At 51.1% G+C, this 27,162-nt stretch overlaps 8 protein-coding genes across 8 annotated transcripts; 3 read left to right on the top strand and 5 right to left on the bottom strand.

The window, feature by feature from the left end:
• Positions 1-1,383: 1,383 nt before the first annotated feature.
• CI109_104892 (uncharacterized protein) lies at positions 1,384-3,152 on the top strand (the record flags this gene model as incomplete). The annotated part of the gene is made up of 8 exons (XM_032007731.1): positions 1,384-1,435; positions 1,565-1,823; positions 1,925-2,107; positions 2,188-2,408; positions 2,464-2,480; positions 2,538-2,593; positions 2,689-2,901; positions 3,038-3,152. The coding sequence occupies 8 exons, from the start codon at positions 1,384-1,386 to the stop codon at positions 3,150-3,152; spliced, it is 1,116 nt and encodes a 371-aa protein (XP_031857988.1).
• Positions 3,153-5,680: 2,528 nt separating this feature from the next.
• On the top strand, positions 5,681-7,686 carry CI109_104893 (uncharacterized protein; the record flags this gene model as incomplete). Its single annotated transcript, XM_032007732.1, has 2 exons — positions 5,681-5,866; positions 5,923-7,686. The coding sequence occupies 2 exons, from the start codon at positions 5,681-5,683 to the stop codon at positions 7,684-7,686; spliced, it is 1,950 nt and encodes a 649-aa protein (XP_031857989.1).
• Positions 7,687-8,363: 677 nt separating this feature from the next.
• On the bottom strand, positions 8,364-12,342 carry CI109_104894 (uncharacterized protein; the record flags this gene model as incomplete). The annotated part of the gene is made up of 2 exons (XM_032007733.1): positions 8,364-10,978; positions 11,058-12,342. 2 exons carry the CDS (start codon positions 12,340-12,342, stop codon positions 8,364-8,366), a joined length of 3,900 nt encoding a protein of 1,299 aa, XP_031857990.1.
• Positions 12,343-12,946: 604 nt separating this feature from the next.
• On the bottom strand, positions 12,947-16,161 carry CI109_104895 (uncharacterized protein; the record flags this gene model as incomplete). Its single annotated transcript, XM_032007734.1, has 14 exons — positions 12,947-13,002; positions 13,074-13,128; positions 13,190-13,265; positions 13,324-13,544; positions 13,598-13,620; positions 13,675-13,840; positions 13,902-14,080; positions 14,138-14,213; positions 14,276-14,376; positions 14,447-14,664; positions 14,727-14,869; positions 14,932-15,522; positions 15,580-16,023; positions 16,099-16,161. The coding sequence occupies 14 exons, from the start codon at positions 16,159-16,161 to the stop codon at positions 12,947-12,949; spliced, it is 2,412 nt and encodes an 803-aa protein (XP_031857991.1).
• A 383-nt stretch (positions 16,162-16,544) lies between these two features.
• CI109_104896 (uncharacterized protein) lies at positions 16,545-18,330 on the top strand (the record flags this gene model as incomplete). The annotated part of the gene is made up of 11 exons (XM_032007735.1): positions 16,545-16,639; positions 16,743-16,857; positions 16,919-16,983; positions 17,052-17,122; positions 17,183-17,267; positions 17,339-17,443; positions 17,509-17,595; positions 17,656-17,762; positions 17,821-17,912; positions 17,977-18,048; positions 18,106-18,330. The coding sequence occupies 11 exons, from the start codon at positions 16,545-16,547 to the stop codon at positions 18,328-18,330; spliced, it is 1,119 nt and encodes a 372-aa protein (XP_031857992.1).
• A 283-nt stretch (positions 18,331-18,613) lies between these two features.
• CI109_104897 (uncharacterized protein) lies at positions 18,614-20,608 on the bottom strand (the record flags this gene model as incomplete). The annotated part of the gene is made up of 3 exons (XM_032007736.1): positions 18,614-18,988; positions 19,057-20,124; positions 20,312-20,608. The coding sequence occupies 3 exons, from the start codon at positions 20,606-20,608 to the stop codon at positions 18,614-18,616; spliced, it is 1,740 nt and encodes a 579-aa protein (XP_031857993.1).
• Positions 20,609-20,979: 371 nt separating this feature from the next.
• Positions 20,980-23,684, bottom strand: CI109_104898 (uncharacterized protein; the record flags this gene model as incomplete). The annotated part of the gene is made up of 12 exons (XM_065967575.1): positions 20,980-21,053; positions 21,107-21,296; positions 21,350-21,703; positions 21,756-21,805; positions 21,855-22,008; positions 22,059-22,196; positions 22,249-22,342; positions 22,396-22,459; positions 22,740-22,901; positions 22,962-23,175; positions 23,258-23,340; positions 23,618-23,684. 12 exons carry the CDS (start codon positions 23,682-23,684, stop codon positions 20,980-20,982), a joined length of 1,644 nt encoding a protein of 547 aa, XP_065823647.1.
• A 340-nt stretch (positions 23,685-24,024) lies between these two features.
• On the bottom strand, positions 24,025-26,996 carry CI109_104899 (uncharacterized protein; the record flags this gene model as incomplete). Its single annotated transcript, XM_065967576.1, has 4 exons — positions 24,025-24,945; positions 25,006-25,174; positions 25,226-26,818; positions 26,908-26,996. 4 exons carry the CDS (start codon positions 26,994-26,996, stop codon positions 24,025-24,027), a joined length of 2,772 nt encoding a protein of 923 aa, XP_065823648.1.
• Between the last annotated feature and the right edge of the window lie 166 nt (positions 26,997-27,162).

Genomic DNA, 27,162 nt, shown 5'->3' on the forward strand with positions numbered 1-27,162 from the left:
GATATCTTGCCAGACCATCTGAGCGGTGGCGTTTGGACCCCCTTGTCTGTACGGTTGGAGCGGTTGAGAGAATGTAACAAGATCTGATCGCATGATGCGGCGGGATATCGACATCGTTGGCTTTGTTGCCTTTGCCGTTGTGGTTCAAGATTCGATTGTATGATGTATGGATACAATTCGGTGGATAGCATACAGCCATGGGAGAGACGACGGATGTTAGAAGCGATCGAGTGAGAAAGGGAGCAGGCTTTAAATAGGAGTACCTCAGATAAGACCTGCTTGGGAGACGTTACCTTTCTAAAGCTGAAAGGACATCAACCTTAGACTGCATGCTTGCCGTAAGACTGGTACCATAGTGAAGCATCAATGTGTCAGACCTTCTGGAAGCTCGATGGTCATCTGTCATCCAACTATCTATCAATCTCTTCCCGCTTGTGAGTAACCGTGCGCTGTCGGTCTGGACCTCTGTGTGTTTTGAAGCATAACACACTATGAGTACCCTGAGTTCAAAGAATGGTATTCAGGTACGAGTACGAGTACTCGAGTACCGTACATTCGCTAGAGCTAGTGAGGTGACGTGGGTTCTACAGTATTCCGCCTCCACTTTGTGTGTTCAGTCTATCACAAGAGATAGGAACCACAATGTTGTTCCTTCCTAATACCGGCGGCGGCCAGATGATGTAAAAGGACATTACGAGTACATTATCCACTGGGCAGTGTCGGTGGCCGATTGTTGTAGGTTGAGGCAGAGCACTCGTAGGAGCTGCCGTAAATGACAACTTTCACCTGACGAAAGCGGAGCGGTACAAGCAGTCTACGCAATGTGTGCTTGATGACTTTGGGTTGCCTGCGTGTGCTTGTATGTGTTTCCGCAGCAGCAACCTCGATCACGGTCGATCAATGCTTGTCATATTCTCTCACAGGCATGGCACCTGTATAGATAACCCCAAAGGACTTCGGGGATCTATCTTTGGGATGCTTGACTTTAACGTTGACACAAGATGGGCAGATGCCCGAAGAAGGAATGATACCCCACCTTCGGCTTGCATCGTTCTGGTCTGGAACTTCCTACATCCTGTCCCTAGAGGAGGACAGAGCTGAAACATCATCTACCGTGCGTGACTATTCATCAGGACGCAGACCCCTTGACCGAACATTACTCTAGACCGAAGGGGACAGACCGCTCTTCCTCACTTCACTTTCGGTCGAGCGGTATACCTCCTTTGATAGCCATGCAATCACGAACACAACATGAGGCGCACTTGATTCATGTGGTCAATGCGCTCTATGACACTTGACATCTGCCTTCATCGCTTCTTTTAACTTGACTTGCTACAACTCTTCACAGTTCTACAGTATTCATCATCATTCATACCCCGCAACATGTCGAAGCCTGATGAGATTCCCGCTTTGTCATACATCCTGGAACCGGCGTGTGAGTGAAATCTTCACAGCTGGCTGACCAAACGTGGTCTGTGCTGATCGACTCGTTCGTCAATCAAATCCTTCCGCCTCGTTTCCCATCCGCCTCCTGCCAACGCCACACTATTCCCCCAACCACCAGTCGTTGCCGCTCTTCTGACAGCAGGATGCCTTATCAACCGTCGTCGGCCAGCCGATGTTGTCCAAGCTCACCTCGCACTCGACGACAATCACGTCCCAGCCGCCGACCCTTCCGAACCGATCCCATGGGACTGGAAAGAGATGCGTTTCCTGGCTTGGAAGATGAAGATTCCTAGTAATGCGAGGTTTAGGATGAATTTGTCAAGTCGGTTTCTGGCAATGTTCCCATTCTTGTTAGAGGTTTGGTATTGGTTGTTGACGTGAGTGTCCTTCTCCTCGCCGTCGTTCATCACCTTCCCTTCCTGTCGTCATAAGTGAAATTCAACCGAGTGCTCATGTCAAATTTCTTCTGCTTGCGCAGATACTGGACTTACCAAATCGCTCGAGCTGTACAAGCTTTGACCATGGGAGCTGATTTCCGCTCTCTTGCCGAGAAACATGCTCGACAAATCATCGCTTTTGAAGAATGGCTTCACATCGATATCGAGCTAGGTCTCCAGCACCTGGTGATGAGACATGACTGGCTTCTCGTCTTTTTCAACAAGTGAGTTGCGTATGACTTCTTTGGCGCTATGGAGGTAGTTGTGCTGATCGATCCTTGTTTTTTTATTGTTTGACTTGCAGGACCTACGCAATGGTTCATATCCCCGCCACAATCGCTTTCTTTGGCTATTCTTATCGATATTTTTCACCGCATATCTTCCAATCGACTCGACGAACACTCGTGCTTTGCAATTGTATCGCGTTCGTGGTCTTCTCCAGCTGGCCTTGTATGCCTCCGAGATTATTGCCTTTTGAAGACTTTGGATATGTAGATACTTTGCACACTGGCAAAGCAGCGAGCAGTGAGTACTTTGCGAATCATGAAGAAGATGAGTGCTGATCAACACTTTTCGGCAGTCTGGACCACCAACAAGGTCAGCTGCTTGTAGAACGTCCACGAAGGAGCAAGCTAACATTGTATGGTGGAACAGTTTCAAAATCAGCTAGCAGCATTCCCTTCTCTTCACTTTGGATACAGCTTCGTCATGTGCGTCAGAACTTTTTGCCAGTTTTGCGCCACAGTACCGTGACATGTCACTTAGCTGACATACTGTACTGGTCTTGCCAAATCTCCTGTCACAGTGGACTATCCCTCTTCTTCTACTCACCGCACAGAGTCATACGAGCTGTCTCCCTGTTCTATCCGCTTTTAATCCTCCTCGTGATTATGGCAACTGCGAATCACTATCTCCTGGATGCCGTCGGGGGATTCTTTGTGACGATCTTGGCATATCGAGCGAACAAGCTGTTGCTGAATTTACGTCCTATTGAAGAGTGGTTCTTTTGGCTTCTGAGGTGAGTGTGAGGGCTTTGTATAATCAATCTCGTGCCTCGTCCGCCACATCGTCGTGGAAGTGATTTGCCAATTCGCGCCCTACTGCTGGGGATGAAATTGTCATATTCATGCTAATGAGTTTGTGTGTTATCGTAGAACCGAACGGCCGATGGACAAAGTCCAGTTCCAGTCCGTTATGAATCGAGAGAACATCTCGCCAGCTCAGAGAGACATGGCACAGCGACCTCTGATGTATGGGAACCCTGTTTAAGTCAGTCGCGAGAGGGGGAGGCAACGTAGCTATGCATTCGGCGGTTAGTAGGCTGATGTGGACGGTGTTTTGAGCGTGATATGAAGATGTAGCAGGTCTTTGCAATAGAGTCGTAGGCTAATAAAGGGGGAGGGCTAAACCCTTATCGACGTGTCAATGTGGGGTTCAACATGTTGCTAGATGTAAGAAAATGAAAGGTCTGCTTCATGTAGACAGCGTTGGTCAGCAGGTGCACAGGAGTTACAATCGACGTTGTGCCCCTCACGAAACATCCCTCGACATGGGGTGGATATGTGTAGTGTCAGCAAGTCCGGAAAGCAGGACGGCTCGTACACAATCCACCATTCAAGACGCAAACTGAAGAGACTGCTATGATTCAGAGCGACGCGTGCATCCCACATGATAATAGCACTCACGTGCATGTCATGTGCAAGTGGGATATTCAGTACGAAGGTGGGCTTGGAATGACTAGACCGATGAAATCCGAACATATCCTCCTCGGACCGAATCATACCGAAAGGAAGAAAGGGATAAACAAATTCCGCCTTGTCAACTGCCGCTTCGGGGTACAGTGGAGTATGAGAGGATCCAGCCGTAGCGGCCCCACATGCAGTAATATGCAGTATTAGGGGAGGTATTGCAAAAGACGGAAACAACTTCTCATCTCTCAACATCGGCCCTTTTTGGATCCACGGTAACAAACGGTGGAGTCTTTCGGTGAGGTTTCGGTCCGGTGAGATGAAAACGAAACGGTCCGGTAGGAGAGGTAGGTATAGGTGGATGAGGGCGAGGAAGGGGGACACGCGCGACGATCACTCTAGCACTTTTGGGATATTTATGGTTTCCCAAAGTAGTCTGCGTCGATCACATACACCTGCCCCGTTGCCACCCGGTGGGAAACCCATTAGAGTAAAGAGTGTGGAATCTCTGTGCCTGCCTTGGTTCTTGGAGCAAAGGAGTGATACCAAAGCAAGACAAAGTGAATTCTACTTTTTTCATATAATAATACCGGACTTTTCGGGCCATCCATCAGAGCTTTCATATACAGTACCTGCAGGCAACCTGTACGTACTTTATTACCTGGAAAGGTGCACTTTAACACATCCGTTTGTCTTCCGTTGTACCGCCGTTGTCATGTACCAAGCAAGTGGGTCCAGTATCGGGTTTCGGTCGGTAACTCGACTCGAGCAAAGTGCGGTAATGGCGAAATGGCTGTGGAGTGAAACGGTATCTTGTGGGGATGGCAAACCCGTCCATAGTCTTGATGAATGCATGCATGTGTCTTCTGTTGTTGTCCTTGTTTCGTTTGCATGTTGCATGTTGCATGTTAACATCACACGATACACGCATCGCATCTCATCGCATTGTTATACTGTGCTCGTTTATATCAACCCACGTTGTGCATCAACCACTCAACCAACCGGCGGCATTGCACCGCACTAGAGAGGAAAGGAAAGGACAACACAACTGCGCGGAGAAGAAAGTCTAGACTGCGACGCCATCAAATAACTCTGGGCCAGCCAGTAGCCAGTAATAAATCCCGATTTTACACGAGAGTACGAGAGATATCACTGTAAATGGTACGGTCGGATGTAACCCGTCAATAATCCCGATACAACGCAATAATAACCGCGACGCTCTCACCCACCCACCGATTAACAACCACACTTCCCCAAAACCCACCCGTTGATTACCATCTACTATAGCTACTTGTTCTCATTACTTCTCACCAACATAATAGCAACACGTTCTCGTTCGCGTTCCGTTGTTCGTTTCGTTCGTCTCGCGATCCGGTTTCGATTTCGAAAGGACGGCTTTCAAGGGAGAGATACGAAGAAGAAGAGCAAGAAGGATAGTTACCGCGCGGTCTATCGAAAGTCTCGACTCAAGTCAATCAATTTTTCATCAATCATCGCTCGCTGTCCCACACTTTGAACGCTGGTTGAAACGAAACTCCTTTGTCGAGAGACTCCTTCCATCCATCTCATCGTACCCGGTATCCGGTACCCAAAGTCTGTTTCATTCTATCGAAACTATCATTTATCCGCGCATACAGTCAGTTGAAACCGACAAAACCCACGTCTGCGTCGCGTAGAAAAAGAGAGACATCATCGAGCATCAACGTCAACAATTATCGACGCGATACAACTACGAGACAACGCCGTCGCTCTTTTGTTTCGCATCAGCCTACTTTTCATCCGTCTCGAGAATTGTTCCAATTTGTCAATCAATTCGCGAATCAAGCGGATCTATATCAACTTGAACATCCAAAGTCCAGCTCAGAAACTGGACTGGCGTTGTTCCCTCTGTCACTTATCATCCAAGTTGAAAGAAGTAACAATACGTTTGGAGACGTGCATCTGTGTGGCGAGCCTCTGCTTTGGTGAGTGAATCTACCCCGAATTGGAGATGCACCACTGCCCTGGAGGATACCTTGCTGACAACATCCAACCTTTCGCACAGACCACCATACGTCATTCCCATCACTACCTACTAGATAACCCTTAATTCACTTCCTCTCATCCATCATGGACCCGTTATTACTAGCACACCCTCCCACAACCTACTCGAAGATGACGGGCGACGACGAGGAGGAGGCCGCTTTCGATTCGTATTGCATCGTTTGCGATCGACTCATCGTCCCACCAAAGGAGGTCGATTCTCCGGAAGGAACGAAGACAGTGAAGAAGAAGGTCGGTGGTGGTACTATCAGGGTGAGCGGCGACAGCAGTTCTGCATATAGCCACAACAATCTAACAACCCTGCTTAGGTGAAGAACGCCGACGGCACAACGACAACGCGTACTGCAAACGGTCAAAAAGTAACACGACCGGCATTAAAACGTAACCCGAATTCTGCAGCACGTCTCGCCGCAGCCAACGTCGTGTCGAAGATGCAACCTCTCACTCGATCAAAGACCTCCAACGGCACCCCACCGACAGCCGCGTGTGACGACGGAGCGAAGATGGACGAGCTTTCACCGCAATCTCAGAAAGTTGTCACGCCGAAGAAGCCCGCCCAACCGCTTTTCCGCTCCGCTATCTACTGCTCGAAATCGTGCATGGATGCTGATGCCGGTCGATCTTCCGACGCCTACAAGGATCTTGCTCGAACACTATCTTACGAGTTCTCCAGTGGCTTCCCTCACTCACTAGACAACATCATCACAACCGGGCTCCCGGTCACCGACCAAGTCAAGAGCCCATATGGCCCCCCATCTCCGCTGTGTGTTTCTGGTTCTGACACCGAGTCATCGGCCGCTTCCAACATCGGTGCCCATGACGAAGTCGCATGCTCCGCTCCCAAAATCATGGACTACTTCCGAATGTCAAAGGAAGGTCCTGATCAGGCATGGCACGACCTTCAGCGACAGAGGAGGTCTTCGATGCAACCGGCTGTTCGCCGACCTTCAGCGCTTGCGAGCACCGATTCGTTGTCGAGCCTATGGCAACAGGACGCTGACTCCTCCTTTGGTCGATCGGTCAGCGGGTCCGGAAAGATGCGAGCGATGACGCCCTTGCACGCTCCGGAACGCGAAGTCTATGGCGCGGGCGTTCGAACGGTCTCCGGCAGTAGCGACCACGCAGCTCCTATCCCCACTCGACCGCTCCACCGATCGAACCTCAGCCACACCTCGCTTGCTTCCTCTCCCGGCTCCGTCCACGGTGTCCCTATTCCCGAACTTGGTTCGACTCCCAACCACACCCTTGGTCTTTTGCAGTCTTACGCCAACGCTTTCCCTATGCGAAGTCCCTCTGGCACCTCGAGCAGTTTCAGCCAGCGTGGATTCGTCTTCCCTGGCTCTACTGCCATGTCCCCCGCGCCATCCGAGAACCGACGAGGCAGCATGTCTCGACCTGTTTCCGGCACTATCAAGGCGAGGAAATCCGAAACGACTTGGGACAGCCTTGGTAGGGAAGCGGTTGAGATGCAGAACCAGCGTTCACACCTAAGACGTGTTGGGTCTGAGATCACTCCTCCCGCCGCTCCTGCGCGACCCGAATCCAGAGGTCGTGCTTCCTTTGGCATGCCGGACAACACACCAAAGCAGAGTCTCGAGAGGGAAGCGGGTGGATGGAAGATCAAATATTTTGCTCCCGGTTCGGTCGACCGACACTCGACACTCCGAAGCCAGTCTCGATCCAGTGCCGATAGCAACAGTTCCGCCACTTCGTTCAATCACGAATCTCATCCTCAGGGCATGCTCATTCCTCGGTCGAGTGGCATGCAATCGTCGCCCTCCAATGGCACTGCCAATTCCCACACCCCTCAATCCCGGGGTCACATGCCCCCTCCTTCTACCGTTCCGAGTCGTCAACTCGCCACTTCGGCTCTTCCCGACATTTCTGGTCTGCGACTCGAGGCGGGTGGCTGTGCCGTTCAGCACGCCAGGTCGCTCACCCCTCACAGTATCCCTCGATCCGGTTTTGACTGGAAAGAGAGTGAGAAGAAGGGTATGAAGACGTACGAGATTCCCGACGCGCCGAAGTTCAAGCTCGACAGGAACAAGTCTGGTTTGTTCTACTTCCAGTAGTGGAACAACGACAATACCCTTGTCATCATTGCTACTTCATCGAGATACCTACCCACCTACCGACGCATTCAAAGTTGTATTGACACTCAACATCATTGGTCATTTGTATACATTGCATTTCATAAGCAAGAGCGACAATCAACATCATCATTGCATTATATCAATTCTTTCGCTATTGTCAATAAAGTGTCTATAATAATAACGTAGTGCTTCGTTGTATATAGTTTCTTATCATCATCATCCATTTTCGTTGTATTTGGGGGAGTTGTGCGTTGTCAGAAGAAGAAAGAGAAGAAGAAGAAGATAAAGAAGAGATTGTAACCCCAGAATGGGACATTATGCATTGTCATGCAAACAACTCAGAAACAGACTTTATGGGGTATTGCAAGCAAGCAAGCAAAGCTGGCCTCGGTCAGTCGCCCTCGAGCAGCAGAGCCGCGGTTTTAGGAGAGTCTCTTGGTAGTGAAATCATATCGCAACAGCTAAAGCTAGGTCTTATCTTAGTACATCTGGTTGCCAACTCATATACTAACTACAACTTGAATCTTTGCCTAACTTATTTGAATCGCAGATACCGATAGGAATACAACTCCCGCCAATCCTTTCTTACACCGCTAGCCGCCACACGTCGCACGACTTAGAAGCTCTGGTTGTGATTTGCTATTCGATGTGGCACGTCACAGATCATCCAGATACGCCTCGTCATCCTCTCTCAACTTCAATGTCCATCCTTCCGTCTCCTCTTCCGTGTGAGCAGTCTCTTCATAGAGCACATTACTCTCACAAGTCGTATCGCTAGTATTTGAAACGACTCTCGCCTTGGTAGGCATCATACTGCCCATAGGTCTCCGTCGTCCGTCCTTGATTGTTCCTCCCTCGTTTGGCCGACAGGTTGCGAAAGAGGTTGTACGTCTTCCGAACTCGTCAATCTCATCTGACGTTGTCTCCGTGGTCGTCGGTAGTTGTGCGTCTCGGAGTGGCGATTCCGCCGCTATCGACAATTCCGGTAACAAAGAACTTGCTACACTTTCACTCCTTACCATCCCCCCTCCTCCAATCTTCACATCCAAACAATAAACTTCTTCTCCTCGGATCCCCAGACTGTTCTCCTTCTCGTTGCGCGATGGCAGTTCTGATTGCGTGTCCAGGCTCTCTTCGAGACATCTCACCTTTTCTCTAAGCTTTTCTCTCTCTTCTACACCTTCACCTAAGAGTCTGTGCAGACTCCCAATCTCCTCCTTGAGTCCTTTCACCTCTCCTTTAGCTAATGACAAAGCTGTCAGGACCGCATCGAGCTCTAAAGCATGACGTGATTTCATCATGATCAATTTCTGTTCCAACTCCCTTTCCCTTTCTCTTTGGAGGACACCGTTCGACGACAAAGTGGAGTCGTCGTGGTCCGAATCTGATGGAAGGGAAGTTGGAGCTGTCGAGCTTGTTTGTCGAGAATCGCTTCTTGTTGGCGAAGTGTTCTTCGATTCGGGATCTACAAGATCCGTAGTAGACGAAGAATTGAATCGCCGAGTAGGAGTAGGCGTGGTGTTTGAAAGCGAAGAAGGAGCACCTGAGCCTGAACGAGGGGGATTCACCATCCAACTTGCTCTTCGTGCAATATCGGGGCTAATCCGAGACGAAACGAATGGTCCAACCATACTTCCTCCGCCACCACCACCACTGACTGACGACGCGACAAGGTTTCTTGGTCGAATCGGCGTGGCATCGTCGGTCGTCGTCGAGTTATTAGAAGTAAAGGTGCCAGTGTCGACGGGGGCGAGAGACGACCTCTTCTCAAGAACAGTACGACGAGGTGAATATCCAAATTCGGATTTACCCCACGTCGATCCTGCTACTAGCGATAATCTTGCTCCTTGTCCATTATGACCAGGACTCGCAAAGGCTGGCAGAGTCGAAGGGAAAGTCTTCGAGTGTGGAAACCCGCTTGAAGGTCTGTTCGGTCGATCAACAGATGGGCTCTTCGTGAATTTAGAGTTGGAATTCGAAATTGTGCTTGAACGCAGATCGAAAGAACTTCTCGGTCTCATCGATTTGATTTCGTCAGATCCGAATCGTTCGGTGGAAGCGAAAGATCTTCTGATAGGCGTAGGATTAGGCGACCGCTCTGCCGCTACATCTTTTACCATCGTCGTTGTGGTTGTCGAGTCTTCAACAATCTCGTCCTCGTCTGCATCTTCGAATCTCGCACGATGAGGGAGCGTACTGCTCTGCGCTAACCTTTCGAGTTTTTCCAATCTGACTTCGAACTCACTCCTCCTCCTGGTACTGAGCTGCCTTTCCCCTTGCTCGTCCTCCAGGAACGACTTATCGCCAGACCACCAGCCTGGTCCTTGGGTCTTCTCGACGTGCTCTAACAAGTTCTTGGAAGACGAATAGGTAGATAAATCTGTGTGCGATTTGGATCTTGATCGGGGTAGTGTACCACTACCACCGCCACCGATGAGATCGATAGATCGGTTCGAGCTTGAAGTTGACAAAGGCATAGGAAGGGGCGGAAGAGGGGTTGTGGTGATCGATGAGCAGGAATGCGCAGTGTGCCACGACTGGCTGGAATGGGAGATGCCCAACGATATCGGTTGACCAGGTGCGTCCCCCCGATCACTCGTTGAAGAGACCGAAGACTGAAGGGTTGGTCTAGTTTCCAGTACAGCCTGTAGCGTCTTGTCCAATTTACCGAGATCCATCCCAACATTTACTTGTTCTCCGGTTGTCCCACTAACACTTCGCGAAGTGTCGCCCGAAATGCACTCTACGCCACTGAGATCTCTCATTCGATGGTATGCCTCTTTCAGCTCTGATAGTGACTGGTGTCGTGACATTCCCATCCGTTCTTGGCCATAGGCCTGTGAAATTCCGATAGTGTAGCGTCCACTCTCAGCTTGAGAGTGCAGTTGTTCCAGATGTTGGACTTGGGTTAGATACTGCTCTGGCAAGGACGGGACGGGTACGCCTGGACTCAGGGAGAGCGGGAGTGGTGATCTCTCAGGATCAACAATCGACTTGTCGTCCTGTGCTGGGGAGAACAAGAATGACGGAGCGGCAGTTGGTTCTCCCCGTTGCTGTTGCTGTTGCTGCGGCAGCGAATCTTGTGCTGCTCGCAATTTTCTCCCTCGACCTAGTGGAGTATGGAGAGGACGAGGTAAGGGACTTGGTGAATCTAGAGTTGTCACGGATGCAGAGGTGAGATGCATTTGGAGCGAGGGAGAGGGTGCTGAACGAGGTGTTGCCGCTGGGTCGGGGTATGATAACGAGCTTGTAATGGAGGACGGGCGGTGGGCTGAGGTAGATGAGTCAGCTGGTGCACTTTGCAGCGACAGCTGTCTGCTCGTTGCGGGAGAAATGACGCGGTGACTTACCGAACGGCCTATTCCTACTACTGCTCATACTGCCCCTCCCTCCTACTCTCCTGATCGTCCGCTCTTCATACCTCTTGCCTGACCCCTCGATCACATCAGCACCATTATGTCCCACCTCTGTTCGTACATTCTCCCTTGTTTGTGTCACTCGTGCTGTTCCTTCCGTTTTGATTGGGCCGGCTGCGTTGGTTCTGTCTTTATCTCTGTTGACGGTGAACTTGTTGCGCCACGTTCTCATACCCGGCATTGCCATTACCACAGGGTTATTGGCAGGCGCGGCGACAGCAGCTTTCGACTGGGTCTGGTTCGTTGTGTGTCCAGCAGCAGCAGCAACAGTAGCCCCACTTTGAACAACAACACCCTTCAGCTCCGAAGTCGAGATGACTGACCATCTCCTATCCGTTGCACCGTCCCCGCCTGCCGTCGTCGATTTATCTTTCTTTCGCAATGATCCACCCAGATATAATTTGGGCAAGATGTTATCCAACGAAAGTCTTCTTGACATCCTTCGTTTCGACGTCGGATTCGACTTAGTGTGCTTGGTAGTTTCAACACTTGTTCTTGAGTTGGATCGGTCTCTCGCACTTCGTCCGATCGGATTCTTCTTTGTGGAGGTAGTGCTATTGTTGGCCGGGGCATATTGCGCTTCAAAGAGCGATATCATACTTGCGTTTGCGTGTTCTCGCGCATGCGAATGGAAAGTCGCTCGACTGACCGTTTGGGGACTTACGCTCGGCGCAATAGGCACTGCGTCAGGAATATGGATCGCAGAAGCTAGCGTTGGTATACCCCCAGATAAGTGGTCTTGCCTGATCTGAGCTTGGAGCGTGTGACTCGTATGTGTCACACCGCCAATGGCGATGTTCGTACCTGTAAGGGGTAGACCGGCAATGATGGAAGATGGTGTACCAACACCAGTACCGGTACCGATACTTCGAATTGAGGTGGTTGTATTCGATCGAAGTGGGAGAGATGTCGTACTTCCTCCTCTTCCAGGACGATTGAACGCCTCGGTGAGGTTGTACGATCTCGCACTTGTTGTTGAAGGACTATCGATCGGTTGTCGATATGCTATCACGTGTGAAGGCGAAGATGAAGAGTGGGGATTGTTGGACGAGTGAACGGCTGTGTTCGAGAATGGGTGGTGGAATAGGGAAGTAATGGATTTCAGTTTCGATTGTCGTTGCGTCCCCGCGCCTGCATAGTCGCAGGTATCGCTCTGATTGCGATAGTGCGAGTTGGACAATGGCTCGACTTGCGGTCGAGAGAAGAGTGATGAGGGCATAATGTGCGTGATAGTTAATAGCCTGGGGAATTAGTGGTATCTCGTTTGCTCGCTATCTGGTAGCGCTTCGACAGTAGCTTGATCGTGTCAAGGAATATCAGTCAGTCCGCAAGGTGAGCGAAGGTGGGGATAATGCAGGTGAGGGAACAGAACGATCAGAGACGACCCCAGAGGTACTGTTGTTGATCACCCATTTGTTGCATGGCCCAAAACACTTGACTCGACAACAAACAAACTCCCTATTCAATCAGGCCCATCTCAAACCGGGCCGACCGCTCAAGGATGCCTGCTCCAGATAACAATCAGTCAATACAACCAGCCACTGTCCAGTGAAGCCCTCTGCTGTGTACCCGAAAAGGACATGGTCGTGGTCAGCATGTTCGATGTATGGGCTCTCGTCATGGCGAGATGCTCAATGTTACATTGATATGCATGACGCCGTTGTTGCTACGACTGTAAGACATATATGAGACACTTCCTGCAGTGTCCCCGGACGCACATGTTCAGGTGTTATGCAACGGTTTCACCACTGGAACGGCTCTCGGCCCGTCAATCTTCGATCGCCACAAACCTCTAATCCTTCGAGGGGAATTGTGGACCGTTTTCACTCCCCATCTTGATCTGCCTGCTGTCGCTTCTTCACTCTTGTCAGTTTCGTCACTGAGAGAGATACGTCAGCAAAGTAAACTTCGGTCATGTTACAAAGCAGAAAGGAGAGGTTATGAACTCACTCTCTCTGGAGATAATTGTGGTGTTCATGTATCCTTCTGGGAAGGAATCGTTGATCTGTCGTATGATCGCGTCAGTTGTTCGCCCTTTGCGATATATTGAAGACTGAGCGACTAACCTTCTTGTACAGCCTGATCTTCATGGCCTGTTCTGACCATTCCTTCCCCGCCTTGGCGCCAGGTATACTCCAATCCCTGGAACAAAGCAGAATTTCAGTCATAGTAAAGAACAGTCATCCAGGAGTTGACTCACTGTGATTTCTTGATCAGATCAACCATGTCCGCCAGGTTATCCAGAAGTTGACCAAACACTTCTCGCATGTCAGGGGTCCAAATGAATCGGCTGACGGGCTCGATCGGACGAGTGTCATTAGGCTTAGGGGTATTAGAGGGAGTATGGTGTATACCGAGAGGAGCATTGTCGACGTCCACATGCATCGCTTCACCATCGGCGACATCAGTTGCGCCAGCTCCCTGCAACACATATGTCAGCTCCTGCTACCGAGAGGACATTAAAATCCACTAACATTGACGTTCGGATGTTTCTCATCTGCGAATAGCAGTCAGCACCGCAGATGCGTCCAGAGCCGATCTGATGACTTACCCCACTCCTTCACTTCCTCCTCCCACGCCTTATGGCTCGCTTCGTGCTTCTCAATCACTTCTTTCTCGTCCTTCGCAATCATCTGCCTAAACTGTCTCAAGCCCTCTTCTTCGCAATCCTGCATCCATTGGAAGTAGCCCAAATAGCATAGTTTTGTAACAAGTTTCTGAATTTGGGCAATCATATTAGTTCCAAGGCTTGTACACGTAGAGGCGACATGTGCTCACCTTCAGCGTGAACTCGTTATATGGCAACACACTCGGTAGAGACAGTAAGAATGCCTTGTCGACCCCCTCTCGATCAGACAGGCCAAACATTCCGTGCTGGTATGCCGCTTCGCCAGCATGTTGCAGTGCGGGTCTGAGGTGTTCAGGGAACTTGCCCTTATTCGTGGTTGTCCAATCCTCTGTACGAACATCGCTAAATGAGCTTGATTCCAAGCGGCGAAATCAAAATTACTCACGCTCCAGAGCTTTCGCGCGAAGTTCCATAATTCTTGATCGTACTTCGGCCGGGAACGATGGGAATGGAGGGAGGTACTACAGAGGGGTCAGCACGGATAATTGGGAAGTTTGCACCATAAAAAGCGAAGATCACTTACTCTTGGATCTCGAGAGGCGTTCTTAAAGGTTACTCTATCGATTGGAAGCGTCTCCATATCTGGCTTCGATTGGTCGTCTGGTGGTGGGCTCAATGATCCAGCTGTGCAGCGGATAGCACCGTCAGCTTCCTCTAGTCGAATACTGATACGAGCTTGTTCCAATGCACTTACAAGCGTCATCGGCTAATCTCGACGGGCCTGCACCTCCCCCTTCCCCATCCGAGTCATCAATACTGATAGGCTCAACCTGAGAGCCCTTGGCACCTGTGGAGACTCTTCGACGCGAAGTCAAAGCGGAAGACAGTGACCTTCGAGGTTTGGCAACAGGGGCGGCTATGGAGGTGCGCGCTTTCGCCTTCTGAGTACGAGGTTTCGCCTTTACGGGCGATCTGAAAGGAGGCACGTGGAGTATCAGTACAGCCACTTGGATGTACGTCAGGGAGCCACCTACTCTTCCAGTAGTTCCAGAGGACCGGCATGAACGAAGTAGCCTTCCTTCTTGGGGCGGGCAAAGTGGGTCGGGGCATCGATGAGAATATCAGAGTCGTCAATGAATGGGTCGTCGAGATCATACTCGACCTTCTTTCTCTTGATCTGGGTGCGGACGTCAGATCAGTCAAAGTTTATTGGACGAGCAACAATAAGGTGCAACTCACAGCGACCTTTTTCTTCTTATTCTCATCCCCATATTTCTCCTCCAATCGCCTCGCAATTTCCTCCGGGTCTTCATCCGCGAAGCTCGTCCCCAGTCCTAGACCGAACACGGGTTGAGGAGCTGTAGATGGACCTGCTCCATTCTCATCCACTTCCATACTCGCATCAGCCACCCCAGCTTGCATGCTCTCTGCCAGTTCTCCCGCGGCTGCTTCCTTTGCAACTTCTTCAGCACTGACTCCCACGCCCCAGGCTTCGACCATCCCCTTCTCCCTCGCATCTTCCAGGATGTTCCACTCCAGTGTCTCATTGTCCGGACCCATAGCTCTTTCGAGACGGATAGTCTTGACGGGTGGCGGTGGAGGAGGGAGATCTTCTTCTTCCGGAGAACGAGGTCGCACACGTTTCTTCTTAGTTGGTATCAGGATGTTGGTTTCTCCTTCAGCTGTTGCTGCTGGGGCAGCACCCTCTGAGCCGATCACGTCGGCTCCAGGAGCTTCGGAGGTTGGACCAGGAGAGCCGGGCTCGGCCTTGATAGTTGGAGGCAAAGAGAGTCGAGGTGGACCACCGGGCCCATCTATGGCGATGATTTCCTGGATGTACTCGTGCTGAGTGGCAGGCCTTTGCACATATATACTAATGCAACTCACTGGTGAACCCTCCAAATCTTCGCTCTCGTCACCGTCGCTCTCATCATCATCGTCCTCCTCTTCCTCCTCTTCTTCCTCCTCCTCATCTTCACTGCCAGACCCTTCCTCACCTTCCTCATCCTCTTCATCTCCATCGCCATCATCGCCGTCGTCCTCATCGCCATTCATCTCCACATCTCCCTCAACAGCCTGCACCACCTCGGCCACTTCAGTCTCCTCCGTGACCTCTTCGCTCTCCACTACGCCATTCTCCCGAGAGATGACATGTTCTTCACGCTTCCTTCTCGTTTCCGCCAAGACCGCCGGCTCCTCTTTGGAAGCGTGTGATGATTGACTGACGGATATTTTGTGACCATCTTTCGCCGGAGAGATCACCGGTGATCCGAGATGAAGCGCGGCAGTGGGTGAGATTGTTTGGAGTGGGGATCTGGAAGCAGAGCGGTTCTGTGATGGACAACGAGCACATATTAGCTACTGTCACTGCGTTTCCTGATACGTAAAGAGCGGAAGAAAGCGTACAATGCCATTGATAGCAACCGGCGTAGCGTTTTGCACTCTTGAGCGGTCTGGACTCGCGCTCATGGCATATACCTTGTACAATCAGGTATCGCTGGATTTTGATGATGATGATGAGGAGAGTGGAAGTTGAATAGGGGAGGGAGAATGGCAAGAAGGGTTCTTTATTATTGTTGTTGGAATGTCGCCCCACTCTGATTCAATCTATTCACGTCCTAAGCTCACACATTGGATCACGCGCTGCTACCCAAAATTGATTCCGTCGATCCTTTGCATTACTTTTGGACGTGGCTGTGTATTCGTTCATTCATCCATATTCCTCTTCTGCTCGTTCATTCTTCACATATATCGCAAAACTTCATACAAACAACAACTTGCTAGCAAACACTATCTCCTATCGAACTCTCCAACGCCTCTGTCAGTTTGGTTCCCTGCGCTAGCCACTCAGTATGGTTCTCGGATCCTCAAGACCGATGTTCCTCGTCGCGGCACTTGGTCTCGCAGCACTGGTTTCTGCAAAATCACAATTCGGCGAAGCCTGCTCGTATGTTATATACCTCTCATCATCCCATCATCCTCATACTTTCCAGTAGCACCACCACTATATCTTTATTCCCACTCCATGCTAACCACCTTCACCTTATCAGCCAATCCAACGCCCATCTCGATGCGGGCAGTTTCCAACTTCTAACGGACTGTGATCCGACGTTGTACTGCGCAGACAACTCCACATGCGCGTATAAGGGCTGTCGAAAAGATACGGTGAGTAACAGAGCGCGAGTGAGCACTCTCCTTCCCGACTGAGGCTGACGATGTCACCCAGTACCCCTTTGGCTATAATGACTACCTCTACGATCAATTACCGCCTTTGTGTCCCGAAGGTCAATTGTCAGTGATCTCGATCTCATCATCTTGCTTCACGGACTAGGATCCTGACGCAGTTTTTCTCCCTGTAGCTGTCCCGACGAAGCCGATCAGTGTAAACCACAAGTAGCCATCGGCGAAGGATGTCAGAAAGATCGAGATGGTACGTGTCAATGCTCTCACACGCATGTCAGGCTTTGCTGACTTTCCACCCTATTCATAGACGAGTGTCAAAGACCGCCAAACTACAAAGACCTAGCTGGTTATTTGAACACCAACGGCACAGCGTGTCTCAACTTCACTTGCTAGTGAGTCGAATAGACAATTTCGCCAGATGAGTCAAAAGTCGCTGACCGCTTCCTTAACCTTCATTCTACAGCTTGGCGGATGTCACTCTCGGCCAGACTTGTGTCAACGATAACACCCCCTACACTGCTTACAACGACGAAGGTGCCGCATACGCTTTCATCGTGTCTCGTGACAAGTGAGTTCTCCTTCCTTCGAAGTGTCGGACGATTGACGTCGGCTGACGCCTCGTCTTCTGCACAGCTGCGCGAATGGACTCTACTGTGACGGTACAGAATTGAAGTGTATGAAGAGCAAGTTGGTTGGTGCTGTGTGTAGCGGTAACAAGGAGTACGTCGCAGCTGTTACGACTGGTCTACGCGATCCGATGAGCTGACCAAACATTCGCAGATGTCTTTCGTACAACTGCGATAACTCGAAGTGTGGTAAAGCCGCAGATGCGGTTGTCCATCCTCCCTCTTGGCAATACGTCCTGATCGGTCTCGGTATTCTGATCCGTGAGTGTCCATCTTCCTTGTCCAGGTGCCAACACCGCTGATGAGTCTCCATGCGCAGTGATCGGAGGTGTCATGACTGGTTTATGGCTCATGCATCGTCGATCAAGAAAGGAGAACCAAATCAAGTTGGAACAGTATTACAACGAACAGGTGGGTCGAGGACTTCGGTGTCGCCCTTGACATACTAATTGCTGACCTAATAATTTCAATGTAGATCGCCTATCGACAATCGATCATGTCTATGTCTCACGCCAAGAACTCTCTTCTCTCCTTGCCGCCCAATACTGTGAGCTGATTGCCGAGGAAGATACAATACTAGACTGACATCTTTTCGATTCGTTAGTCCCCCGACTTTGCTCGACAATCACTATATCGAGACAACGATGCCGGCTGGTCGTCTGCTACAGATGGAGGCTTAGTTCCACCCAACATGCGTCGCGATTCCACTAGTGGATGGAGCGATTCGGACAAGCCCACTTCGAACATGGCTCAAGCGGATAGCGAGGTGTTGTTGATGCCTGATCAGAGGTATGCCGATGCGCCAGAATCGTCTAGACGTTTTAGGTGATCGGTTTCACAAAACTGCAAAAGAGAGAGCGGCACAAACACAAATCACGGACCATATATACTTCTTGAGGGAAGTGCCGACACCAATGTATGACCAACGACTTAGCCTTGGAGATTAGACGATCGATACGAGTATATACGCATGCATGATGTTGTTATAAGATGAGGCGCTGCAAGATGCGCAGTATGAGTTGTATGTTCTGCAATCTATCATAATGTTCCTCGACCACCCAGGCTGTAGTTCCAACGACACAGCATGATATCACACGCTCCGCCCGTCCGATCTATCCCAAGACACTCAACATCTCTTCTACTCTTCTAAACTTCTCCCTCTCCTTACCTGATCCCAACCTCTTGGCACGTTCCCTCTCCGCCCCATCAATCCTACTCCACCCTTCTAGATCGACTACGATCTTACCATCTCTCTTCGCATTTAGAATGGCATCTGGTACCCCTGGTTGGGGGCTCGAGTTCATCGGTCCTGGCGTGAGAGCGATTGACGCTGAGGTGGACGATGCGGCGGTCGAAGATGGGGAGGACGTGGAGGCGAAATGATCGTCAAGGATCAAAGACGAGAGGGAATATGCGTCGTGCATTGTTGAAGCGATGACGCCAACAGGTCCTCTTGCTGCCCATCCAGCGGCATATACCCCTGGTACCTACACAGGGAGAACAGTATGGCCGTCAGCTCAGTTCTAACCTGTGGGAGAAAGTCAAGGCCACTCACCGCCACACCATCCTCGTCTACCACTCGTCCACTGATATTCCTCACTCTCCCTCTCTCACTATCAAAGGGCAATTTCCAACTTCCCTCTGTCATCCCTTCTTCCCCTGTCAAGGGCTCTGATCTATACCCCACACTTTCCACCACAAGTTCGGCCCTATCTCGTACCGTCTCACCTGTAGGACGAGCAATCACCTGTCCACCTGACGGAGTAGACGGTGCTTGACTCGCAGGCGGTGTTGGTGTTATCGCCGTCGGATCGATCGGTGTCGAGTTGAGCAATTGATTCAAGTTCCACTCGACTTCGCCCACTCTCTCATTGGATGTAAGAGAGGGTAAGAACGCTTTTGGACTTTTCAAGAAATCCAATATGAAACTCTTATCTCCTTCTTCTCTCGTAGTATCCATCAGACCCAACAATCTCTTCCTCATCCTCTCGTTTCCCACTTGAGCCTTGGCTTCATCCAACAGACCTTTGTCTCCGATCCCTCCATACCTCACTCCTGGGATAGATAACATCTCTCTAAATTCTTTGGTGGTAAAAGCAACTTGACCAGGTCCTCTTCTACCCACAACTCTGACATTCTTCACTCTGCTCTTCGATAGAGTGTCCAAGACTTGTTCCGAGAGATCGGTATGTCGTAATGACTCAACTGGTTTGAGGAGTATTCGAGCCACGTCCAAAGCGACATTACCTTGTCCGATGACTGAGACTTCCTCCACTTGACTAAGATCGATAGGTAGATCCACAAATGCCGGATGGGAATTGTACCAGCTCACAAGAGCCAATGCTGGGAACACACCCTCCAGCGGCGTGGAGGATGACGATGATCCCGGGACTGAAGAAAGGGGATTCGATAAAGACGCTCCGTACGTTAGGACTAGTGTTGAGTAATAGGGCAAGATTTCGTCGAAGCTCACTCGAAGCGCGTGAGGATAGGTGTACGGCGATAGTGAGGTGGAAGGTGAAGGGGAAAACGGTGAAGTGGAAGGTTGGGAGGAGAGAAGGACGTTCCCAAAGTATTTGAAGCGGGGGTCGGAAGATAGTTCGTCGAACTTGTGTTGGCAGTTCTATAAGAAGCACGGATAGTTCAGCATGATTCATGGGCAGACGTCAATTCATCACGTTTGACGAGCAGGAATCGTTCCCTGGCCACAGGAGAGTAGATAGGTGGACTATGGGAACAACCGGATTTTGGATGTAGCCACTTCGCTACAGCACGCAGACGAGGATACCGAATCACCCCTGCTAACCCACCTTGACCTCTGGATGATCCGGCGCCACTCCATATCTCACAAGTCCATACGGCGTCGGCAATCTCTCGTACATGTGAACTTCGACATTCTGACCATTCGGCGTATCAGCAGGTAGCGTCGATAAGATTCGAGAAGCTGTATAGAAGCCTGAAGGACCAGAACCTATGATCGCAAGTTTGAGAGGAGGTGGTGAAGTCGAAGAGGAGAGAAGACGATGTGAGAGGGAGGAATGAGGGAGCCTTTGACATTGGGGTCGGAGGCGAAGGCCTAGTCGAAGACTGGCTGGACGAGGGATCATGTTTGCTTGTTGCTGACGATCAGGTATTATGACCAAAACGATACAACTGAGATGATTTATACACAACGATGATACAAGTAAATGTCAACTTGCGAGTCGTCGCTCTCTGACTTTCCTCCACCTCCACTTGAACCGAACACCGAGCTCTATCCACAGTACACCGATCATCACCGAGAGATCCGAGAACGCTTCGAGAGAGAATGATACCGTCACCACACCCCCGAGAATACATTGGAGGATGATCTGCATCCCGCTTCTGTGCTCAAGACGAATTCAGCAATGATTCCAATTCTCAAGACGATCACATATCTGCATATTTCTTTTTGATAGTCTCTACCACTACATAACATTCTGCACCTTACACCTCGTTCCTAAGCAGGAGGCACCTGGCCACCCTTGATAGCCGAGGGAGAGAACTCGTGCCATCGGGGGTTGAATTGGACGTCTACGACACAACCATCAGTATGTGACCGTTTGTAAATGAGGCGGCATACTCACCAAGGGGTCGGCCACCGTAAACGTAACCCATGAACTTCTCGCTGGCTACTTGACCCTCTGCGGTCTCAGTGAATTGGACGATACCTTCACCCTTTGATCGACCAGCTTCGAACAGAATCTCGGCGAGAACGACGTTGCCGACGGTCTCAAAGAGCTCAACGAGATCTTCGTTGGATGTAGACCAGGGAAGCTAAGCCAAAATGTCAGCGATACACACAAACAGAGATTGGACCAGCGGCTCACATTTCGGACGAGGATTTGCTGGTTGGGCTCCGCAGGCTCCGGTTGGAGACCTGACGAAACGCCACCATCCACAGCCATGGCACCCTCGGCGGAACCTTCAGGACCGTTGTAGTCGGCGTACAGGTCGTTGGTGAAGTTTCGTCCACCTGGAGCACCCATCGCGCCGCCATGCATACCACCTCGGGCGATACCACCGGCAAATCCACCTCGGCCGAGACCCATACCGCCACCGAATCCGGGAGCGCCCATAAATCCACCTCGGAAACCGCCTCGGAAGCCGAATGCGCCTCGAGGAGCAAATCCACCTCGCGCGAAACCACCTCGGCCGCGGAAGCCACCAGTCGCGAAACGATCCTGTGGTCAATCAGTATTTGCCTCGTAGGTCAAAACTGCACAACCAGCTCACCTCTCGGACCTCAAGAATGCTGCCGAACCAGTCGAAGCCGTTGAACATCTCTGCGGAGGGTTTAGCGACTGTCCTTACCAAAGGTCGGGAGATACTCACCGATAGCAGCCCGGGCATCGTCCGGGTTCACAAACACCACAGTTCCGTTACCCTTCGGCGTGCCGTCCATGTGCATTCCGATGTCAGCCCGGATAACTTCTCCAGATTGACGCATCAGGTCTTTCAGGTCTTGCCAGGAGGCTTGGAGGGGGAGCTATACGGTCAATTAGCAGGCAGCCCTGTGTTTCTCAACGATCGACTCACGTTTCCGACAAAGATGTTCCTGTTGTTCACAGGAGGAACAGGGGCCTGGTTTCCAAGGAAAGATCGAGCTTCACCCATAGCCATGCCGATCTTGCCGGGAATGGGAGGAGCACCGAACCTAGCGGTCTCTTCTCGGTCCTGGAATCAAGAGTGAGAACTGTCTTGCAGATTGTTCGAAGGCATGACTCACCTCTCGGATGAAGACGGGTCGACCGAAGAAAGTCTTGTCGGACAAACTAGCCTTGGCAGTTTGAGCCTCCTCTTGAGATCCGAACTCCACGATACTGATTATGGCGAATTAGTTTGTAACGACAAAGACTGTAGTCTGGCGACTCACCCGCAACCCTTAGACTGTCCAGCGGGGGTAGTAAGGACCTCTGAGAAGACGACGTGACCGCCACCTGGTTGTTCATCGTCAGTGTTGCTCCGACCCATATACAAGCGACGTGGGTGTGATTAGAGGTAGTATCAGATCGTGGGGGAGTGGACCATGGCCGGCAACTCTGAATTCCTCGGCTGCAACTACCGAGACAGGTCCGGAGGCCGGTTGACGTGCCAGTCAACCTCCTTAATCCAGCCTGGCTGGCCTCTGTCCGACACAGCTGACTCAAGGGTTCCTCCATCCCGAACCGATTGCTCCATCTGATCCAGATCCCACGACGAAGCACAAATGCCACTCACCTCCGCTCATGAACTTCTCCAAATCCTTATAGTTGACATCGTAGGCCAAATTTCCCACATAAAGTCTGTTCTCTCTCTTGCTGACTTTTGCATGAGCTTCTGCTTCTTCCGGACTAGCGTTCATTGGACCTCCAACGGATTTCTCCCCGTCCGCTCTGGGTGCTCCCGAACCGAATCTTCCTCCTCCTCTCGATCCATAGAGACCTGGAGGACCACCTCTACCTCCTCTGAAACCACCACCTCCTCGAGGAACGGGGTAACGATCGTCTCGGCGATCATCTCGTCTGCTGTCCCGATCCCGGTCGTCTCGGTGAGAAGATCGATGGTGATGTCTGTCCCTAGAACGAGAACGTGATCGCGAAGACGAATGGTGTCGTCTATGTCGGTGAGGTGATCTAGATCTAGATGGTGATCGAGAATGAGATCGTCGTCGAGACTAAAACGTCACACACACGCGCGTAACATGACATCAGCTGTCATTCATTCACAGCGGTTATGGGTACATCGACAACACTCACACTTCGATACCTATCATCGTCTCGATCACGTCGATACCTATCTCTGCTTCTGCTTCTCTCTCTTCCATCGTCCCTCCTAGAGTCTATTCCAGAGTTATCCATTAATCAGCTCCTCCATCCATAATCTCTTTCTGTATCTCATCTCATCCAACCGTCGAAGAACATCGCATCGCATCGCATCGCGATAGCATCGCGGTCGCCGTCCAGCACTAAGCATCCGGCGTGATGACCGACCATCACACCAAACAAAGGACATTGGGTGGGTGGGTGGGGGTCTCAACTCCTTTGTCCTGCCTGCCCAACAACTCGGGCTACCAATCTAATCCAATCCAACAATCCAACAATCCAAAAAACACCCACTTCTATCTCCATTCCCGTTCTCAGGAATGACAGCTTCGTCGACTCGCATTTCCCTGTCGTCTTCCATGTTGTAGTCTGTTGTTGATCGATATATTAGTCGTAGTGACGGATCGAAAAGAGGTTTACAGACAAAGAACAAAGTGGATGTAATGAGCGAGTACTTGACCGGTCATTAGAGCATTACAGTGAGCTGATGATGATGAAGCGCGCAGTGACCCCTGGCAATGCCCGGAATACAGTCAAACTCCGAATGTGGCACTCGAGATGCATTTCCATACGGTTTACATGGTGACTACAAGAGATATTTACTACGAGCAATGTACCGGACACAGAAGCAAGCACAGATACATACAATGCAGTCTATGGCTTTCATTATAATCGTGATCATGAACAACCCCTAAGAGGGTTTATGCTACACTCCGCGCGACTCGGCTCACACTGCCTACTGCGCTTTTCAAACCACTGAACACTGCTCTACTACTCTGTCTCATTGCAACTCTTCCAAAGCTGAGCAGATCAAACGCCCTGGGAGTGGGTGTGAATTGCGCCAGACTCTGACTGAGAGGAGACATGGGAGGGGCACTCGAGTCGATGCCCGATAGCCGTAATGCCGAGACCGTAGGGTTGCCCGGATGAGAAATTTCGTGCAATTCGTAAGAGGAGTTTGCGAGGGGAGCGACAAGGGGTTCGGCTGAAGAACGTGGTGATGATCGGCGTTTGAGAATCACCGGGATAAGGGTGAGAGCGGACAAGAAGACGAGCTTGAAGATGAGGACAGGGTCTCGAAGCAGACTGGTAAGACTTTCTCCGTGAAGTTGAGAAGCGTCATCGGTGACTGAAGCTGCGGCGAGAGCTGCCGTAGGTACCTTGAGTCGAGCGAGGATGTGTCCGACCGATGCAGTGACATAACTCCAACTGGCGCTTCCAGCCGCAGTCGTAAGCCAGAAAGTCCTCCAGTCCACTCCTACGACCCCACAAGCTACATTCATACCGCTCCATGGCACGAAACCCATCGCTCGCATGATGAGAAGTCGTCTCCAAACAGTAGCTGCCTCTGTTGGACCGCCAATGGTCTCGGCGGAAGGGTCAGATGATGCCTGGATCGGGGTGATGGTTTCCCCGTCTATCTGGCGAGCTAATTCGGGCGCTGGCACGGAGTCAGGGACAAGGGCAGCTCGTACGAGGGCCAGAGGTTTGGGGAAGAGCACGGCGATAAGTGGGGCGAGAGGTCGTGAAAGGGAATATGCGCCAAGCGACCCGGACGCAGTGATGATGGTGAGCAGAGCGAGCGCGGGCATGGGGTCAAGTAGCGAGCCAACGAGGATGTTCTGAAGAGTCTGTCAGCATCACAATCGAATGAAACTTTCTCTGGATTATTTCGTACTCACGAGAATGACCGCGCCAGGCACACTCCAGGCATGCTTCCAGCATCCAACGAATGTAAGTACAACGATTGTATGCCACCATCCATAATCGCTTGCAGCCATGTACGACCGGATTTCGGCGGAAAGAAGCTGGAGGTCTGTGGTGGATTGCGGGAAGTGTTTGAGAGTTGTACTGGGTGGGAGTCAGCGGGGTTCATGTGTAAGTACAGAAGACGCAACTCACATTGGCATGCCTTGGATAAGCCACAAGACCAAAGCGGCAGAGACGAAAAAGGTAATGACCAACGCTCCAACAGTCCAGCCGAGTTCTCGCAAAACCTCTCCGGTTTTGCCTGAGCCTGATCCACTCCAGAGATTCACCACAGTGGACAACCATCCATTCTGACTATCCTCCCGTGCCGCAGACCTCCGAAGAGCACGCCGAATTTTATCCCTCTTCGAATTGCCTCGGGAAAGGGATTTGGTAGAAAGAGCTGGCGTAGGCAAACTTGTTGGGAATGAGCCATCAGAGTCCAGCGCGAGTTCGTACTCGGTATAGCCACGATCTTCGGGCGGTGTAGATGGGAGAGAAAAGTAATTGTTCGCTTCTTCCTCTGGATCTCCGGCTGATCCCCAAATCCCCCAATACTTCCCTCCCTTCCTCAAGCTCTCTTCGCTATCCCGAGTGTCGCTCGTCTCATCTTCGTCAGAACCATTGAGACCCTTCTCCGAGTCCTCGTCCGAACCTCTCCTCAACGAGACGTATTGTTGATGTCGACGCGGTCGTGCCCAGTTGACCAAGCGTAGGATGGAGGATTCTCCCACATTGTATGCGGATGTGAGCATGGACGAAGGTTTGAGGTCTGGTTCAGCAAGGAGGTCAGGAGACGCCGGCGTCACCACCATGCCGTTCCAGGGTTCTTGACGGATCTCGATGGACGATTGTTGGAAGGAAGGAGTGGATCGGAGGGGAGCCGATTGGGGTATTGGACGTGGTGGAAATGTGTAGGTAGAGTTTTCGGTCAGCTGGGAATCTTGAGGGATGACCACACTTGTGGATGTTGATCGCGCACGAGACTCGACCGCCTTGCCTTTACCCTTTCCGTTTGTAGAGAGTAGTTCAGATTGCGGTTCGTCCTCCTTCTTCTCCTCTGAAACGGTGAAACGCCGATAGATCGCTGGGGTAGATGTCCGCCGTTTCAGCATGTTACTCGTGTCGACCTCTGGAGAGACAGGAGATGGTGGTAATGGAAGTGTAGCTTGAGGTTTGATCTGAGGAGTGTAGTATGACTGTGTGCGTTTGGTGGACGGAGTCAGGAGGGACGGTCTACTACCCGAAATCGACTTGGAGGCACGTCGAGTAGGGTGAGTAGGTTGTTGCAACCCTTGCATTCGTGAAGGTCCAGCTTGGAGGGATTGCGATAGTTGCGCTACAACATCCGCAGCATCTCCCATCGGTCTACGGTCGCTGGTCGTGGTATGATGCAGATCCTCCTCGGAGTTCTCACGAGACATGACAGGAGCGAGGGGAGGGGTGTAGTTGGAGGTGAAGGTGGAAGTACGGGATCGCATAAGACGTCGGGGTCGATTCGATGGAGTAGGGGTAGTGATTGGCGATGATGAAGAAGCGGCCGATGATGATGCTGCCGAGGGTTGGGTGCTGCTGGTTATCGTTCCAAACCAAAGAGAGACATGCCGATGGGTGGTCGAGGCGACGAAGGGGTTAGGACAAAGGAGTGGTGGTGTGTAGACGGTCAAAGAGGACGACGGGGATAGGTCGTGTGTCAAGACCGAAGTGTTAAAGGAAGGGAGAACAAACTTGATTAGCGATACCAATCTGACAGCAGTCCTTCAACAGCCGACATTACGCCCTGATCATCACAAAAATGTCAAGGCGCCTCGTAGCCGAGAAGCACTGACACTCACCCTTCAAACAGACCGCTTTGCACCGGCGACGTGGACATTACGGTCTTCCATGTACTGCTACCGCTGGTGCCTGGAGTGGAAGGAGGCATGTTGGAATGGAAGCTGCGATTCACGAAAATAGTTGAAAGTTGAATGATGGATGATGACCGCGTATGCCGAGATGGGATGATGTTGTCTCTCTGCCGGTATGTGCACAGGTGATTTTGTTTTCGTCGTAATGCCCGGATTCAATGATCGCCGCAGGTCTTGTGATGT

Source organism: Kwoniella shandongensis, chromosome 8, assembly GCF_008629635.2.
Source record: "Kwoniella shandongensis chromosome 8, complete sequence".
Classification (NCBI taxonomy): domain Eukaryota; kingdom Fungi; phylum Basidiomycota; class Tremellomycetes; order Tremellales; family Cryptococcaceae; genus Kwoniella; species Kwoniella shandongensis.